This window comes from Nuphar pumila, chromosome 13, assembly GCF_984573655.1.
Source record: "Nuphar pumila chromosome 13, dmNupPumi1.hap1.1, whole genome shotgun sequence".
In the NCBI taxonomy this organism is placed as follows: domain Eukaryota; kingdom Viridiplantae; phylum Streptophyta; class Magnoliopsida; order Nymphaeales; family Nymphaeaceae; genus Nuphar; species Nuphar pumila.
The window spans coordinates 81,180,230-81,198,646 of NC_143261.1; the positions used below are offsets into that span (position 1 = coordinate 81,180,230).

Below are 18,417 nucleotides of genomic sequence, written 5' to 3' on the forward strand. Positions count from 1 at the left end.
AATAATAAACATTGTAATATACAAGTTACCATGAATTACATTATCATAAACATTATAATTCTTAATTATTAATTCATATTGTAATGATTACTTTGTATGAGTCATACGAGCAACAAATGGTAGAGCGATATGGCGACGACTCCACTCAGTATCCACCTTTTGATTCTGCAGCATGGGTGACTGCAACTGGTGAACCCAAAAAAGATTGTGTGTTCGAGTTTGAGAGTAATATGAACACCACAGTAGTCATTGCTTCCTGCAGTCAGGGCTCTCAGAGTTCTCTTGCCAGCATCAACTCCCATCATCCGATTGATCTTGCTATTTCTTGGGTTGATGTCTGTATGCTTCTTCAGGACACAATGCGTGACTTTTTACATGAAGTCATTCCAAATTTTATCCATAATGAGTTGTGAAACTTTTTTTGGGACAGAGGAACTTCATCTGCCTTCAACATGAGCTCTGGTCCCCGTCAGATATGTATAACGTTCATTTCAATACATATCTAAAGTTTCATGTCGTTAGATTTCAATATGTATACGCATGATTGAATCACTATGAAATTTCATTGATAGCATTAGAACACCTGTACGCATGATTGAATCACTATGAATTTTTTTTGACAACCTTAGAACACATATAAGCATGATTTCATCACTATGAAATTTTTTTGACAACCTTAGAACACATATATGCATGATTGAATCACTATAATTTTTTTTTGATAACCTTAGAACACACATATGCATGATTGAATGACTATAAATTTTTTTTGACAACCTTAGACCACATATATGTATGATTGAATTACTATAAATCTTATTTGACAACCTTAGAACATATATATGCATGATTGAATCACTATAAACTTTTTTGACACCTTTAAAACACATATATGCATGATTGAATTACTATACAATTTTTATGACAGCCTTAACACATATATGCATGATTGAATCACTATGAATTTTTTTTGACACCCTTAGAAGACATATATGCATGATTGAATAACTATAATTTTTTTTGACAACCTTAGACCACATATATGTATGATTGGATCACTATAAATTTTATTTGACAACCTTAGAACACATATATGCATGATTGAATCACTATAATTTTTTGACACCTTTAGAACACATATATGCATGATTGAATCACTATACATTTTTTATGACAGTCTTAGAACACATATATGCATGATTGAATCACTATGGATTTTATTTAACAACCTTAGAACACATATATGCATGATTGAATCACTATGGATTTTTTTTGACAACCTTAGAACACATATATGTATGATTTAATCACTACAAATTTTTTTGACACCTTTTGAACACATATATGCATGATCAAATCACTATAAAATTTTTATGACACCCTTAGAACACATATATGCATGATTGAATCACTATGATTTTTTTTTTACAACCTTAGACCACATATATGTATGATTGAATCACTATAAATTTTATTTAATAACCTTAGAACACATATATGCGTGATTGAATTACTATAATTTTTTTGACACCTTTAGAACACATATATGCATGATTGAATGACTATACAATTTTTATGACAGCCTTAAAACACATATATAAATTATTGAATTACTATGGATTTTATTTGACATCCTTAGAACACATATGCATGATTGAATCACTATAATTTTTTTTTGACAACCTTAGAACACATATATGCATGATTGAATCACTATGATTTTTTTTGACAACCTTAAAACACATATATGCATGATTGAATCACAATGTAATTTTTTTGACACCTTTTGAACACATATATATATGCTTGAATCACTGACATTTTTTTGACAACCTTAGAACACATATCTGCATGATTGAATCACTATGATTTTTTTTTTGTCTGCCTTAGAACAAATATATAAATGATTGAATCAGTATAATTTTTTTTGACAGCTTTAAAACATATATATGCATGATTGAATCACTATAATTTTTTTGACACCCTTAGAACACATTGACTACCTTATAACATATATATGCATTATTGAATTACTATGAAAGTTTTTTGACAACCTTAGAACACATATAAGCATGATTTCATCAATATGAATTTTTTTTGACAACCTTAGAACACATATATGCATGATTGAATCACTACAAATTTTTTTTGATAACCTTAGAACACATATATGCATGATTGAATCACTATAAAAAAAATTTGAAAACCTTAGACCACATATATATATATGATTGAATCACTATAAATCTTATTTGACAACCTTAAAACACATATATGCATGATTGAATCACTATAATTTTTTTTGACACTTTTTGAATACATATATACTTGATTGAATCACTATAAAATTTTTATGACAGTCTTAACACATATATGCATGTTTGAATCACTATGAATTTCTTTTGACACCCTTAGAACACATATATGCATGATTGAATAACTATAATTTTTTTTGACAAACTTAGACCACATATATGTATGATTGAATCACTATAAATTTTATTTGATAACCTTAGAACACATATATGCATGATTGAATCACTATAAATTTTTTGACACCTTTAGAACACATATATGCATGCTTGAATCACTATACAATTTTTATCACAGTCTTAGAACACATATATGCATAATTGAATCACTATGGATTTTATTTGACAACCTTAGAACACATATATGCATTATTGAATCACTATGAATTTTTTTGACAACCTTAGAACACATATATGCATGATTGAATCACTATAAATTGTTTTGACACCTTTTGAACACATATATGCATGATTGAATAACCATAAAATTTTTATGACACCCTTAGAACACATATATGCATGATTGAATCACTATGAGTTTTTTTTTTACAACCTTAGACCACATATATGTATGATTGAATCACTATAAGTTTTATTTAACAACCTTAGAACACATATATGCATGATTGAATCACTATAAATTTTTTTGACACCTTTAGAACACATATATACATGATTGAATGACTATACAATTTTTATGACAACCTTAGAACACATATATGCATGATTGAATCACTATGGATTTTATTTGACAACCGTAGAACCCATATGCATGATTGAATCACTAAATTTTTTTTTGACAACCTTAGAACACATATATGCATGATTGAATCACTATGAATTTTTTTGATACCTTTTGAACACATATATGCATGATTTAATCACTATAAAATTTTCATAACACCCTTATAAAACATATATGCATGATTGAATCACTATGATTTTTTTTGACAACCTTAGAACACATATATGCATGATTGAATCATTATGTAATTTTTTTGACACCTTTTGAACACATATATGCATGATTGAATTACTGTAAAATTTTCATGACACCCTTAGAATATATATATGCATGTTTGAATCAATATGATTTTGTTTGACAACCTTAGAACACATATATGTATGCTTGAATCACTATGACATTTTTTGACAACCTTAGAACACATATCTGCATGATTGAATCACTATGAATTTTTTTTGTCAGCCTTAAAACAAATATATAAATGATTGAATCAGTATACATTTTTTTGACAGCCTTAGAACACATATATGCATGATTGAATCACTATAAAAATTTTTGGCAACCTTAAAACACATATATGAATGATTGAATCACTATGAAAATATTCTGACTGACTTATAACATATATATGTATGATTGAATCACTATGAAAGTTTTTTGACAACCTTAGAACACATATAAGCATGATTTCATTACTATAAATTTTTTTGTCAACCTCTGAATTTTGTTAATGTCCTTCACTTTATTGCTAGTCTATGTGTCATTCAGCCATGTTACTTTGATTGCCTTAGATTAGGTACATTGCATATAATTTATTTCATTATATTTTGTTTATTAATACTAACATTTCGGTTCTCTTGTAGGACGCTGGAGATGATCAGCGTAGGGGAGCTAATAGAGGCATGGATGGAGGGACAAATCAAGACAATGAAGATGATGATGCTCCGAATCTTGGCGAGGATTAGCTTCATGTGTTGAATTTGTTTCACGTACTTGTTGTTTCAAACGAAACTCTTTGTATATGTTCACTTGTAACTAATTAGAACTTGGCAAAGATTATACTGTTTTGTTAAATTTGTTTCACTTATAACTTGTGTTAATTTTGTTTCACCTACTTTGTATATGTGTTTTTTATTTGTACTTTATTTTGTATACACAGTTTATATAAATTGTATAATGATTTTTTGTTTCGATATTTATATTTCAAACAAAATTATTTTATTTTTTTTTAAATTTTGAGACGGATATTATCTCACTAATATTCAGCGATGGATTTTCCAAAGAAATTCAGTCGCAAAATGGTGACGGTATTTGGCGATGAATATTATATGTTGCCAATTTAGCGACGGATTATGGACGGATATTTATCTGTCTCAAAAACTGAATCAGTCGATGTTTTGCAACAGAATGTAATCTATTGCTAATCCATCGCTAAATGAGCAACATGTATTAGAGATCGATACATATTCATCGTTAAATTTTAGTGACGAATATGTATCTGTCGTAAAACCAAATCAGTACTTATTTAGCTACGGATTAGAGACAGATCATGACATTCACTAATTCGTCATGAATTAACAACAAAAGTCGTGACAAATCAGTCTTGTCGCTAATTAGCGACCAAAAAATTATGACGGATGCTATCTATCGCTAAGTCGTTGCTAAACAGTTCAATGACGAATTTATGATGGATTAGTGTCGAATAACATCCGTCGCTAATCCACAGAATTCTTGTAATGGGAATACTACAACGGAACTCGATCTCTCAACTAGGGATACATATGGGTTTTGAGCTGGTACTGTATGCAGCATGTCATTTTTAAGAGGCCACCCATCTCAGTACTACTTTCGTCAATACATGCTCAACAATTTGCATCAATGCAGATATGATTTACCAATTTTACTTGTCACCGAAGGCTATTTCTTAGGCCCCATGGCACCACTAACGAACAATTCCCCCAATATTTTGAAAGATAGCACTTTGACATAAAAATTAAAGGGAGACTGCTCTTTGTCCACAACACACGTCACAATGAGATTGGAAGTAAAAGTAGACCTTAGCTGTGATTTTCTGCCTTTCGAAAGTCCAAAGTTATTCTTGTGACTTTGAATTCTGTGTATGTGTCCCTTATTTAATAATCCCTGAAAGTTTAATTACATCTCATAAACCATACGCCCCACGTAATGTCTAAGGTTAGCAATTCGAAGATGGCAATTGGTGTCGGTGGGATTGTGGCCCATTGTAAAAAATTACAAATTGGAAGAATGACAGCAGTTTCCGGTAAAATATTATTCTCAACCTTTGAAAGAGAGAATATATATATATATATATATATATATATATATATATATATATATAGAGAGAGAGAGAGAGAGAGAGAGAGAGAGTAATGAGTTGGTGCTAAACCGCTAAATAGGGTTTTCAGCTTCTTTGGTGCTTTTTATGCAGTTCCTGCCTTATAAATGTGTTGGGAGTAATCGATTTACTAAGAATCTATTCCTTGATCATGTGTTTTCAATTAAAAAAAATGATGTTTAGACCCTCAAAAAATTTACAAAGAATCAATTAAAAAAATGATGTTTAGACCCTCAAAAAATTTACAAAGAATTTAAACAAATAATTTTTAAAACTTTATAAAAATCCACCCATGTGTTGGAATCAAATACTTTAAAGAGCTGATCCCTATAAAATCAAGTACATAGATCACATCCGTTCGGCCAGAATTTAAAAATAAAATAAAAAAGCCTGAAAAACCTATTTAGCACCAACCCATTACTCTCTCTCTCTCTCTCTCTCTCTCTATATATATATATATATGTGTGTGTAAGGACTTCTCTATCGGGTTTTAAATTCTTAAATATAAAGGCGAACCTTTTAAAAAATTATTTAGGGTATGTTTGGGTGCCTCAACTTGCACAGGATTTGAAATAAGAATGATTTCAAATCTTTCTGATTCCAAATCCCAGGGCACACTGGTTGCCTGAAATGTCATGTTCCGAAGAAGATGAGATTTCATGGCTTTTATAATCGCTTTCTCAGGAAAACTTGAGAAAGTGATTCTGTCGGAACAAACCCAACATGCTCTTAAATGATTGCCCGAGTTACTTTTTTTTTTTTTTTTCGACAGAGAAAACTGAGGTTAGGCAGACCCCTACCTACCAGTTATACAACCGTACCATTAGGGGTTCAAACTTGCAACGTCCCAATAGCAGGTGACATGCACTGACTGCTACTACCAGACAAGCGGAGCCCCACCGTTGGGTCCACTTACTTTTTATTCAACCAACTCATTTAACCTCTTAACATTGATAATTCAGCTTCTGTAGCTCCCTGTTTTTGTAACCAAAGCCCTGTCTGATACGCGAGTCAATTTCGAGCAGCAGTGACACGGTTGTCCTATGCGAGGTTGATTCACATTTGAAACACGGGACAAAGCAGTGACAGGGACTGCTTTGTTCCCACGCGTTGATTTTTAAAGGTGCAAGTTCTGGCATATTCTGGACAATTTGGGCGGTGTTTGTCCAGTGTGTCAAACACGCCCTAAAAGACAGATAAATAATTTCAAAAGGTAAAAATAAAAAACAGGCAGCCGATGGAGCAATTTCTGAAAAGGTGAGGTGATTTTTTTAAAAATTAGAAACGTTGATGCCGCTAACTAAAATTTACCATATGTTAGGCACCTATATGAAAACTACCCCCCCCCCAAAAAAAAGGGAAAGGTTTTGGGAAGGCCTTCATGGGTTATAGACTCGTATGTTACAGTGGGTCCATTTTGGTGCATGGTCTGGATCCGGATTGATCTTCTGTGGTTGGGTTGAGCTCTGAATTTGACTTTTGTGGGGGCATGGGTCAGACCAAGTTAGTGTCTATTGCTGGGTATAGAAAACGACATTGGCTCTGGATCACAAAGCCTAGACTGGATACAGAATCCAACCATCATTATCAGTTGTTTTGGGTCAATTTGGATAGCATAATGCACCCAAATGAACTACACAAAGTCTGAACAGGTCCCAGATTCCAAGGATGGATCTTCATTACAAGTTCGGATATCTGCCTTACTTTCAGTTGACGTAATGGCCCAAATGGACCCTGCCATTTTCGGGGTTGTCTTGTTATGCCTTCCAATCTGTACCTCCCTGAGGAAGTATGACCCGGTGACACTACACATGGACCTGCCCGTGGTCCATTAAGCTCATAGCAGTTTTGCATTGGGCCGGGTTAGAACTTGGAGATCCATCATGACCTGGTGATCCAGATCTCACCATTTTCTTTTTGGAAATAAGTAACAGGCATCTACCTGATTAAGTTTTCCTATTTTTTTTTTTTACCAACGGGGGCTCCGCGTGGTCGGTATGAGCTGTCAGTGTACGTCGAATTGTGGTGGGGACGTTGCACGTTGAAACCCTAATAGTAACTGGTGGGGTCTGCCTAAACCCAGCTTGCCTTTAAAAAAAAAACAAAAATTTCTTAGTTTTTTGAATTTATAACCAGAAGAAATTGCACCCGGTTCTAAGACCTAGTTAGCTGGCTTAGTCTGCCATATATACGGTCGTTGTGCTGGCCAAGGCTAAGACCCGGACCCAAACCCGAACCCGAAGGCCTAACGCACTTACAGTCCTAAGTTGGGTTTTTATGTTCTCTCTCTCTCTCTCTCTATATATATATATATATATATATATATATATATAAAGTAATGTGAGGGTTCTAAACCATTAATCTTTTCAAGCCATCGAGACCCTCTAGAAAACATATTTGCATGAGTTTTTTTTTTCTTATTTCAAACATGTAGATGCATTTAACATGATTATTTACCAAAAACCAAGTTTTGGATGGAAATAATTTAACAAGAATCATATTGCATTTTTCTAACCCGTTTCTTGCAGAACCCCAGCCAAACACTTAAGAAAAACCTATCCAATCCTATTTTAAAATTCTAGATAGACATTAGGTCCTTAGCCTGTTCCACCAACACTCCTCTTGACGAGCACATATACCATATTAAACCCAGCCTGTCCCAAGATCACATCTCCATTTAGTCTCACACTGTCAATATTAAACTACTGATCTTAATTGGAACTCGGGTCAAACCAGAATTTGATGTAAAATTTATTAAACTATACCCGAGCCATTCAATAATTGGACCTCATGGGTCTGATCCGAATACTTAATCAGACCCCCTTCTTTGTAATCAAAACCTGACCCTATAGGATCCAGTATGGGTCATACCAAACCTACCTGTTGACACCCCTAGCTATTGCTGTAATTTTGGCAACCCAAGCAGCCTCGAAAGGCATGGAGCCAGCAGCTTTTTGAAAAAAAAATGAAGAAAACCAAAACAAAGGAATCAATTTCACGTGGTTTTTGACCTTTAAAAAAATAAAATAAACAAAAACTAGTTTTTTATTAACCAATAGATCGAGAGGAAACTTTGGAATTTTAGGTAGTTAGGCATTACAATTCACAAGGCTTATTATTCTACAAATGGAGGAAACATGGTCTTAAAATATAGTACTACCTAGTGATTAATTTATACACAATCGAATTATACCAGATCAGGTTATTGCATATAATTTGGTTTTTTTATATATTATAATCCCCACCGCACATCTCACTTGGTGGAGCTGCGATGACCTCACTTTGATCGTGCGGTGAAGATTGAATATGACTGTTGAATGGTTATATACAATATGACCGGATCTGTTTTCCTTTAGATGGACCTTGTCCGTCCTGATCTAGACCTTCTTATGGACAGCAAGTCCTACTAGATCAAACTCAACTGAGCTCAACCAGTCAACCTAGTTTCTTGGCCAGGAGTAATGGGTCCTAATTCTCTTACCAACTCTACAGGCTGGCTTGAATTGCCCCATTTAGGCGCGTATGACGCACTGGACAAACACTGCCGGGACATCTTCTGTCCAGAACGCGCCAGCTACATTCCAGGGGCGACTGGAGCTTCCTTTCAAAAGCAACACTGTAGGACAAAGCAAAACAAACAGTGTGAATCAGATCTACGGTGTCATGTTTGATGAAAACAACTTGCAACAATGGGATCTCAAAAATAACATGACCAAGGGTTATAGATCTCTACCATGTGGTAAGCGAGGTCCTGTGTTAAGCTAAAGGCTCAAGATCGAATCCCTCTGCCACATTGAGCCGCTGTTGTTCTGATAAGGGTCAAAAGGTCGTGGGAATCTTTTCTTTTCACCAGAGATTCCATCCGTCAATAATTAAAAGCTGAAGCCCAAAACAGTTATTTCATATAGGGCAAACGTTCACCCCCATTTTTGAAAGGGTCTGCCCGCGACGCGTGAACCGCCGCGCCGTGCACGTGACGGCCAACCCTGGAACGCGCCTGCCTCGCACGCGCCCAGCCCCTCCTTTCTTTCTTCCCAACCCTGTTTCTCTCTCTCTCTCTCTCTAAAAGTAGAAATCTCTCCCCCTTTATTCTCTCTCTAGAAAATAGAAACCCATCCTACCCCTTGCCTTCACTTTCTCTCTCTAAAAAGTAAGAAATTCCTACCCTTAGTTCTCTCTCTAGAAAATAGACATCCCTCTTTGCCCCTTTGACTTCATTCTCTCTAAAAAACAATTCACTCCACCTTCTTCTTTCTCTAAAAAATAGAAATCCCTCCTAGTATCTTAACTGTCCCATACCTTTTCTTTACTTTCTCTCTCTAAAAAGTAAGAAACCGTATTCCAATTGATTACCCACGATTCTTTTTCTTTCCCTAAGAGAAAAAAATCACTTCATCTTCACCTCTCTTTCTCTCTCTAAAAGTTTTCGGTAGATTTTACCCCGATAAACCAATTTTTTTGCTGCTCACTTTCCTACAGGCTACGAATCCTTTCGAACTCCTCACTAATGTTGTCAGCATCGGTGAGAATCAGCCAATTCGTATCGTATCGGGTAGAAACCAGAATCAGTTATTTTAATAAAATATATAAAATAACTTAAAATCATATTTTAATATTATTTTAATAGTTTTAACATATCACGTTTAAATTGACACGTAATATTTTTTAAATTTTTTTAACCGATTCAGAACGATTCACATCGACCAATTCACCTGAATAGAACTAAACGATTCGATAGCCGATACTATTTTGACAACATTGCTCCCCACCAAGAAAAATTTCCATCACACAACAAAAATTACTCCCAAATTCTCTCTCTAAAGAAAAGCGTCCCCTGTCCCGAAATCCCTCTCCTTTCTCTTCGGTAGGAAAGTAAAAATCCACAAGTGCATTCGCTTGTCCCTCTCTCTCTCTCTCTCTCTCTAAAACCCATTACTCCTCTCCCCCCTGCTCCCTTTAAAACCCCTCTTCCTCCCTCCCTCTTCTCCACCACCACCCCCTTCCCCTTCCCCCAAAACCGGATCTCGCTGATCTTCCAATTGGGTAGTCTCTCCTTTTTCTGGTTTGGTGGGGGTGCGTTTTCTCTGTCTTTAGGTAAGAAGAAGAGAGAGATGGCGGGTGTTCCGGTAACCCCCTTGCTGAAGGACGAGCTCGATATCGTGATCCCGACGATCAGGAACCTCGATTTCTTGGAGATGTGGAGGCCCTTCTTCCAGCCTTACCACCTCATCATCGTGCAGGACGGCGACCCCTCCAGGACGATCAAGGTCCCCGACGGCTTCGACTACGAGCTCTACAACCGCAACGATATCAACCGTATCCTGGGGCCTCGTGCCTCCTGCATCTCCTTCAAGGACTCCGCCTGCCGCTGCTTCGGCTACATGGTCTCCAAGAAGAAGTACATCTACACCATCGACGACGACTGCTTCGTGAGAGCTCCTTCCCTCTCCCTTTCTCTGGATTGATTTCGTTCTTCCATCTGTTCTTTGTTCTTTTTCACCCTCTTTTCTTCTATTTGGGGATTGGGGATTTTGCTTCGTCTTCTTCTTTTTGCTTCGTTGTTCTTCTGGTTTTTGGGGGTTGTTTCTTTTGTGGGTAGGTCGGATTTTGTTTACTTTCTGATGGGTTTTGTTGATTTGAGATAGGTTTTCGGTAGGATCGAGAAAAATGGTTTCTTTTCGAGGAGGAGGTTTGCCGATTTCCTTTGGGATTTCGGGTTTTTTTTCTTTCGGTAGATCCCTTTTTTCATTTTTTTTTTCTTGTGGGGAATTTGATTTGACTGTTTTATGTCGGGGTTCTGATCTCTTGGCTGCGAGTTTGAATTTCATTTATAGGGTAACGTGTTCATTCGAGCAAGTCTTTGTGCAAGTCTGTTGGGGTTTTTTCATATGATTTCTGAAGTTTGAGTTCTTATGAGCAAAAAATTTATTAGTTTTTTTTTTTCAATTGATTTGTGATGATTGCCCCACTTTTTTTGGCTACTTTTTTTTTATGTGGAATTCAAAATTTTGAATCTTTCTAAGATGTGCCTGTGGATCTATGGAGATTTTAAATATTGAGATTTCCCTTGTTCTTTTTTGAGCAGAACGACGTTTTCTTTAATTTTCTTTTTTCCAGGTCGGTGGTTGTTGATCTCTAAGAATTTGGCCGTGCCCGACTTTTTGTTCTTCTATTTTTTAGAGCTTCTAGTTTTTCTAAAATTAGATCTTAATTTTGTACTGGAGTCTGAATATGCCTCTCTCTCTCTCCCTCTCTCTCTTATTAGTATATTGACCAGATCTGGCTGCCAACCGACGGTTTATTATACTCTTTGTTATGTTCAATTTTGTTCATGATCCGAGCGTTTTTTTTTTCTTTGTTTCATGCTGACCTTCTAATGTAGTTAATGGATCAGATCCTAGTTTTCCGTTTCTTGTTTCAGTTCATATTTCCCTTTTCGTTGCTTGAATGTAGGAGGATGTTAGACCCTGAATTTCTGTTTCTTCGTTTAATTTTTATTTTCTCCTCCTTTGCTGACTAGACAAGAAAGGAGTTAAAGCCCTGGTTTTCTGTTTTATTTTTACCTGATTCTCCGTTTCTTTCTGTGGCTCTAAAACGGGCTTCCAATTAATTCATATCCTATTTTTTCGGGGTCAGTTATGAGGCAGCTCTACTGACAGTTTACTTCAAACAGTTTCTTGAGATATAAAAATTTTAGTCAACTGGTTGGTAGCTTTGTATACTTCAATGTTAGGTTAGGTGGGTTTTCTAGAAAAAGTATAGGTCTAATGATTCTTCCTTTTTGTTTCTGTATTTTCTTTTTCCATTTTCACTACATTGTGTATTGGTTGTTGTATGATTTTGTTTGCTGGGTGTTGTCGGTAGCTTTCTTGATTACATAATGAAGATGGGTTCACAGAATTCAGGCTGTATCATTGTTTTATCTTTTATACTGATCATTGTTTGTCAATAGATTTTGATCTTATTAGTTTTGGGTTTTTTGTTTTAATCGGTGCTTATTTTTTATGCTACCATGTTGTGATGGTTATCCATTTGTCATAAAAAATCTTGACAGTTGGTTTTATGGTAGAGCGTACATCTAGACGATACAGTTTTGTTTCACATTCTCTAAATGCTAGTCTTTTGGTGCATTTTTTCTGCATAGTACATTGGTATAGGTCATAAGCAATTGATACTGAAGTTCTTGATCAGAGGAGGTATGTAGACAGGCAGTGTTATGGGTTAGGGGCTTCCGCTATCCAGATCATTAGTTTGACATGGACTGTAGCAAGATTTTTGACCTGCTACTGTAGGTGCGAGTTTGGTTACTACCAGTGGGAGTACAAAATTACAAATACCCTCTAACCTGGTGTTTTCTAACGGCAGATCTTGTATAATTTTCTGTGGAAAAATTCCTCATGTTATAACTTTGAACTCATTGAAGTTCACAAACCTTTATGGAATTAATTCCTCCTGTAAGCTCTTAGAAACTATTCTGGACTGAGCTTCTTGGTTGTTGATAGTTCTGCTGAGCTGAAGCTTTTGGGTAATGCATCTCAATATGACATCTCTGCTACTGTTAGTACTCAAGAAATTTGTAATCTATTTACTCTACATGTTTTCCTCTGTGCAAATATGGATTGATCCAACTCAGGATTGGGTTCTTGGATCCCTATGTCACATAAGTGTGGGTAGGGGTGGCAAAATCTGGCACGACCCGCCAACCTGCTTCTTAGCCGGGTTCGGGTTTGGCTTAAACGGGTCGACCCGCCTAACCTGTTTATTAAACGGGTCGGGTTTGTGTTAGGGGTATGCCAACCCGCCAACCCGTTTAATAAACGGGTTAGGCGGGCGGGTCAACTCGTTTACCCGAACCCGACCCGCCAACCCGTTTACCCGACCCGACCTGTTTATTAAACGGGTTAACTGTGTCGTGTCGGGTTACCCGTTTAATAAATAGGTCGGGTTCGTGTTTGCCATAGCTGACCCATTTAATAAACGGGCCGGGTTCGTGTTGAGGTATGCTGACCCGCCAACATGACCTGCCAACCCGACCCGATTGCCACCCCTAAGTGTGGGTGCAAAGGGTGACATTTAAAAAAAAATTGGGTGTGGGGGTGCATGTATATATATCGTGTATATGTTCCTATATATATTTATGTATATACTATAGATAAATTGGACCTGGTTAGGGCTAACTGAGTCCATGGTAGAAATGGACCTCGGTTGGGCTGACTGCACTTGACATTGTAGAAGCCGTGTCCAAGTTTTCCACCACTTAAGGATGCAGGTTCGACATGGGTGCGTTAACCTTTTAGAAGTGTTCGTGATATATAGTTGGATCCCTACTAGGCATAGTTGGCAAACCCGTTGAGTTGACTCGGGAATCGCCCAAGTCGATCGGATTGGACTCCAACTGGGTCACCGATCCACATGCCACTTATATGTCTTTTGTCATGAAATTTGTGGTTTTAATGCATAATGCTTATAAAAGAATAATTTTTATAAAGAATCATATATTTTTAAATCATAAATATCAACATTTATGTATAGTTGAATACTTATATATCTTAGTCATTAATGTCATGTGCTAAATTTAGTGGCTATACAGTTTGGAGATTAATTTTTTCCATGTCTTAACACTATAAAATTCATGTCCTAACACGGCCGAGTTACCGTGTCATGGGTCAGGTGATCCAGATCCCAGTCACGAGTTTGCCAACTATGCTACTAGGCACAAGGCTACCCATTTCTAAACCATGATTTTCCATGAATATACATGACTCAGCATCGGTCAACATGTGAATAAATGGATGATAGTGCTTAATGAAATCACTGTCTCAAGAGTCTGCCAACTAAAGGAGAAGACTTGATTGTCCTTGAATATTTGTTTTTTAAATTTATACTGTATCACTGTTCTGAGTATATTCCTGGACTTCTAAAACCATATATGGCATCTTAATATATTCTGTAACATTCTTAAAGAAGAAATTAGTGCTTTTTGAAAAAAAATCATTCTTAAAGAAGTGTTTTATTTCAGCAATTTACCCTAGATGACAAATTTGATAAATTCTGATGAGATTGGTAAATGAGGTGAACAAGCTGACCGTCACCTTCCATTCAGGCTCGATTCATGTGGCTTGAAGCCAGCTTAAACTTAAGCTAGGGCTTACCATACACTTGGGCTTGGTTTCCACGATCTTGAAGCAAACATAAGATGACTCATTTTTTAGAAGAGATTATTTCTAATACATCTTTATATTCTGAAATGTTGATTGTCAAAAAGAGGAATCAAACTGCAGACCTCTTGTATGCCAGTCATAATATTTGAAGAATGTATGTTATATTCTGAATGGGGATACCCAATCTGAGTCCCTGTTTGGTCCCTCATCTCTTTATGTTTAATGAGATTAAGAAAAGCTCATGTGAGGCTTGGCTAGCTTATTTTATGAGCCTGACCTGAAGTAGCTGTTCAGTGTTCACCTAGCCGTGCTATGAGGGATATTGCTTTGTTGTTCAGGTCATTATTGAACCAGAATAAATTGGTGAAGTTGGTTTTTTGATTAGTTTTCAGCACTTAAATGACTAGAATCGAGTGACGGGAACCATAATATAGTAACATAAAATTGACTGACTCCTGCTAATGTCACCGATTAATTGTTGATTATTACTTGAATGATCTGAATCAGGATATGTTGCTTTGAATTAGGTTGCTAAAGATCCGTCTGGCAAAGAGATCAATGCTTTGGAGCAGCACATAAAGAATCTCCTTAGCCCATCCACTCCTTTCTTCTTCAACACATTGTATGACCCATATCGTGATGGTGCTGATTTTGTTCGTGGGTACCCTTTCAGCCTACGTGAAGGAGTTCCTACAGCTGTCTCCCATGGCCTCTGGCTCAACATTCCAGACTATGATGCTCCAACCCAACTTGTCAAGCCTCTTGAAAGAAATACCAGGTAACAAGTTTTATCTCATGGACAGCTAGTATTGTTTTATTTACCATTCTTGGATCCTTGGAGTTGTTGATACCTGTAACATCCATTGGCCTAAATAAGTGTCCTGAGTTTTGTTTAGCCTTACCCATTTACTGATGTTGGACTATGTTGGATGTGTACTAATCTTGGATTCTGATCCAGCATCTTCAGATCCCTTCGACCACAATGCACCAAGAAGTTCCAGTCTCTGATTTTTGAAGCGTCTCCCTAGTTCAAATTTTATTGATATGCTTGCCATCTTTCTTACTTTCTTTTCCTTTACCAGGTATGTTGATGCTGTAATGACAGTCCCCAAGGGTACCCTGTTCCCAATGTGTGGAATGAATTTGGCATTCCACCGTGATCTGATTGGTCCAGCCATGTATTTTGGCTTAATGGGTGATGGTCAACCAATTGGCCGCTATGATGACATGTGGGCAGGCTGGTGCATCAAGGTTAATATCTGTTTGCTTACAGTTTGAATGTTTGCTATTTTTAATAGAAGCTAGTAACCGTCTGCTTTCAACAGCTTTCATTTACTCTGCACAATTGTGATGGTTTCAATGTCCATAAATGTTTTAGAAGCATTAGATGACGGGGTAACCTAAAAAAAAAGTGAAAAGCGACGTTTTGATATGATTTCTTTTTCATTATGCTTTCAGAAGGAACAGTAAACAATTTCCATTTGCATCTCTTTGTGACTGAAAACTTCCTTGCATCCAATTTACCTTTTGTCATTAGTTAAAAATACACTTAGCTCCACTATCTTTTGTTATCTCATTGTAGTGCAGTTTTATACGTGATCTTTCAGTTTCAACTAGTTCTATCAAGAGATCCATTTAAGTGCTGTCTGAACTTGCATCTTGCTTTCATTGCCCTGCTCCATATAGCTAGTTTTTATTTTGTTTGTGGGAAAATAAGTTTTGAGTTGCACAGTATTGGATACTTGGGAAATGACTTAGATGCTTAAAGATTGTATGAATATCAGACTTGTGGCAACAGGTGACTAGTATTGCTCTCTCTCTATCTCTCTCTGACACACACACACACACACACACACACACACACACACACACACACACACACATGCACGGGTATGAATCGTTAATAACTCAAAATTGACTGAACAACTTTACACTGATATGTTTCCAACCGGACTTCTGTTGTTTAAGAAAAGTTGATAACTGGGGTCAATGTTTCAGGTTATCTGTGATCATCTGGGTCTTGGAGTGAAGACTGGATTGCCCTACATCTGGCACAGCAAAGCCAGCAACCCCTTTGTCAACTTGAAGAAAGAGTACAAGGGCATCTTCTGGCAAGAGGAAATCATTCCCTTCTTCCAATCTGCCACCCTTCCAAAGGAGTGCACCACTGTCCAGAAATGCTACATTGAGCTCTCCAAGCAGGTTAAGGACAAACTTGGGAAAGTTGATCCCTACTTCTTGAAGCTAGCAGATGCCATGGTCACCTGGATCGAAGCCTGGGATGAACTTAACTCGTCAGAGAAACCCGAGGCTGAGGCTGCTACCAATGGACCTGCGAAGTCTAAGTAGAATCAGTTAGTAGCATGCTCTAGGGGAAATCCAGCTTTAATTTGAAGATCCATTTTACTCTTCCATTTTGTTTAGGTCCTCTTTTATATATGGTTAAGACGTATTTCTATTTTTTTTTCAAGCTTACTATCAAGCTTGGATTTATTTTTGCGGATGGATTTGAATTAATGTAATGTAACCTTATGATTCTCTTGTTTTGGAGGGTACGATAATAATTTCTTATAGTTCCTTTCTCATTATATTGCATTCGGCATCAATGATGCTTCTGGGTTTATGACCTGTCTCCATTGAAACTTCAAGTGGACAGCATTTCTTTTAGTTCAAAGAAGGTTAGCATGGTTCTTTTAGTGCCAATCTTTATTACATAAAATCATATGCGTGAAGAAGATAGAGAGAAGCTCAAATTACCAAAACGTTGGCTGCATTCCATTTGGCTAGTTAGGAGTGCTGGTCTGTCTTCTTAACTTGAGTTGGTCCCACAATTAGCTGCATTTTTTATCCATCATCATGTGAGGTGAGGTTAAAGAGTGTAGTCATAGCCTGTTTGTGTTATGACCTTAGTTTCATTGGTACTTGATACACTAATTAGGTGGTATCAACTCTTTTTCAAAATCAAGTATCAAATGTTTAAGAAACTTGTTTCAATTACTTGAGAAATGTGCATCATCTTACATAAAAACACATTTTTATTGCATTATAAATGAGTATGAAGTTCGTTTTTATTAGCATTTCTGTATACTAGCAAAAATTTAGAAAAACAAACAATAATTTCATTTTATAAAGGCACTACTTTTATTAAGATTTTTAAATATTATAATGCATAACAATTTATTATACAATATGATTTACATATTATTTTTATAAAAATGTATATTTCGTATCAAGCCTTTTAGAAACTTCTATCAATTCTTTTGGAAACTGTATCAATGTGTATTAGAAACTTATATCTATATTTTTAGAAACTATATCGATATGTATTTCAAATAAAAACGTACTTGAAACTAGGGGTGGCAATCGGGTCGGGTTGGCGTGTCAGCATACCTCAAACCGAACCCCACCCGTTTATTAAACGGGTCGGCTGTGGCAAACACGAACCCGACCCGTTTAATAAATGGGTAACCCGACACGACCCGCCAACCCATTTAATAAATGGGTTGGGTCGGGTAAACGGGTTTTCAGGTTGGCGGGTCAGGTTGGCGGGTCGGGTTGGCGGGTTGACGGATCGGGTTGGCAGGTTGGCGGGTCGGGTTGACGGGTTGGGTTGGCGGGTCGGGTTGACGGGTCGGGTTGGCGGGTCGGGCAGACGGGTTGGCGGGTTGACCCACCCGCCTAACCCGTTTATTAAAGGGGTCAGCCGGGTTGGCGGGTTGGCATACCCCCAACCCGAACCCGACCTGTTTAATAAACGGGTTACACGGGTCGACCCGTTTATTAAACGGGTTGGCTTAAGCCCAACCCGAACCTGCTTAAGAGTCGGGTTGGCGGGTCAGGTTG

General features: G+C 36.8%; 1 protein-coding gene across 1 annotated transcript; it reads left to right on the forward strand.

Annotated features, from left to right (window-relative positions):
• The first annotated feature begins 10,413 nt into the window (after positions 1–10,413).
• RGP1 (reversibly glycosylated polypeptide 1) lies at positions 10,414–17,159 on the forward strand. Its single transcript, XM_089985293.1, has 4 exons — positions 10,414–10,842; positions 15,102–15,352; positions 15,657–15,825; positions 16,573–17,159. Exons 1-4 carry the CDS (start codon positions 10,525–10,527, stop codon positions 16,921–16,923), a joined length of 1,089 nt encoding a protein of 362 aa, XP_089841419.1. The 5' UTR covers positions 10,414–10,524; the 3' UTR covers positions 16,924–17,159.
• The last annotated feature ends 1,258 nt before the right edge of the window (positions 17,160–18,417 follow it).

What these genes read in the sequence shown, in the direction of transcription:
- RGP1 (XM_089985293.1), top strand. Translation starts at nt 10,525, where the DNA reads ATGGCGGGTGTTCCGGTAACCCCCTTGCTGAAGGACGAGCTCGATATC. An exon ending in CCATCGACGACGACTGCTTC is followed by an intron (nt 10,843 to 15,101) that starts GTGAGAGCTCCT and finishes GCTTTGAATTAG; the next exon opens with GTTGCTAAAGATCCGTCTGG. An exon ending in GGGCAGGCTGGTGCATCAAG is followed by an intron (nt 15,826 to 16,572) that starts GTTAATATCTGT and finishes TCAATGTTTCAG; the next exon opens with GTTATCTGTGATCATCTGGG.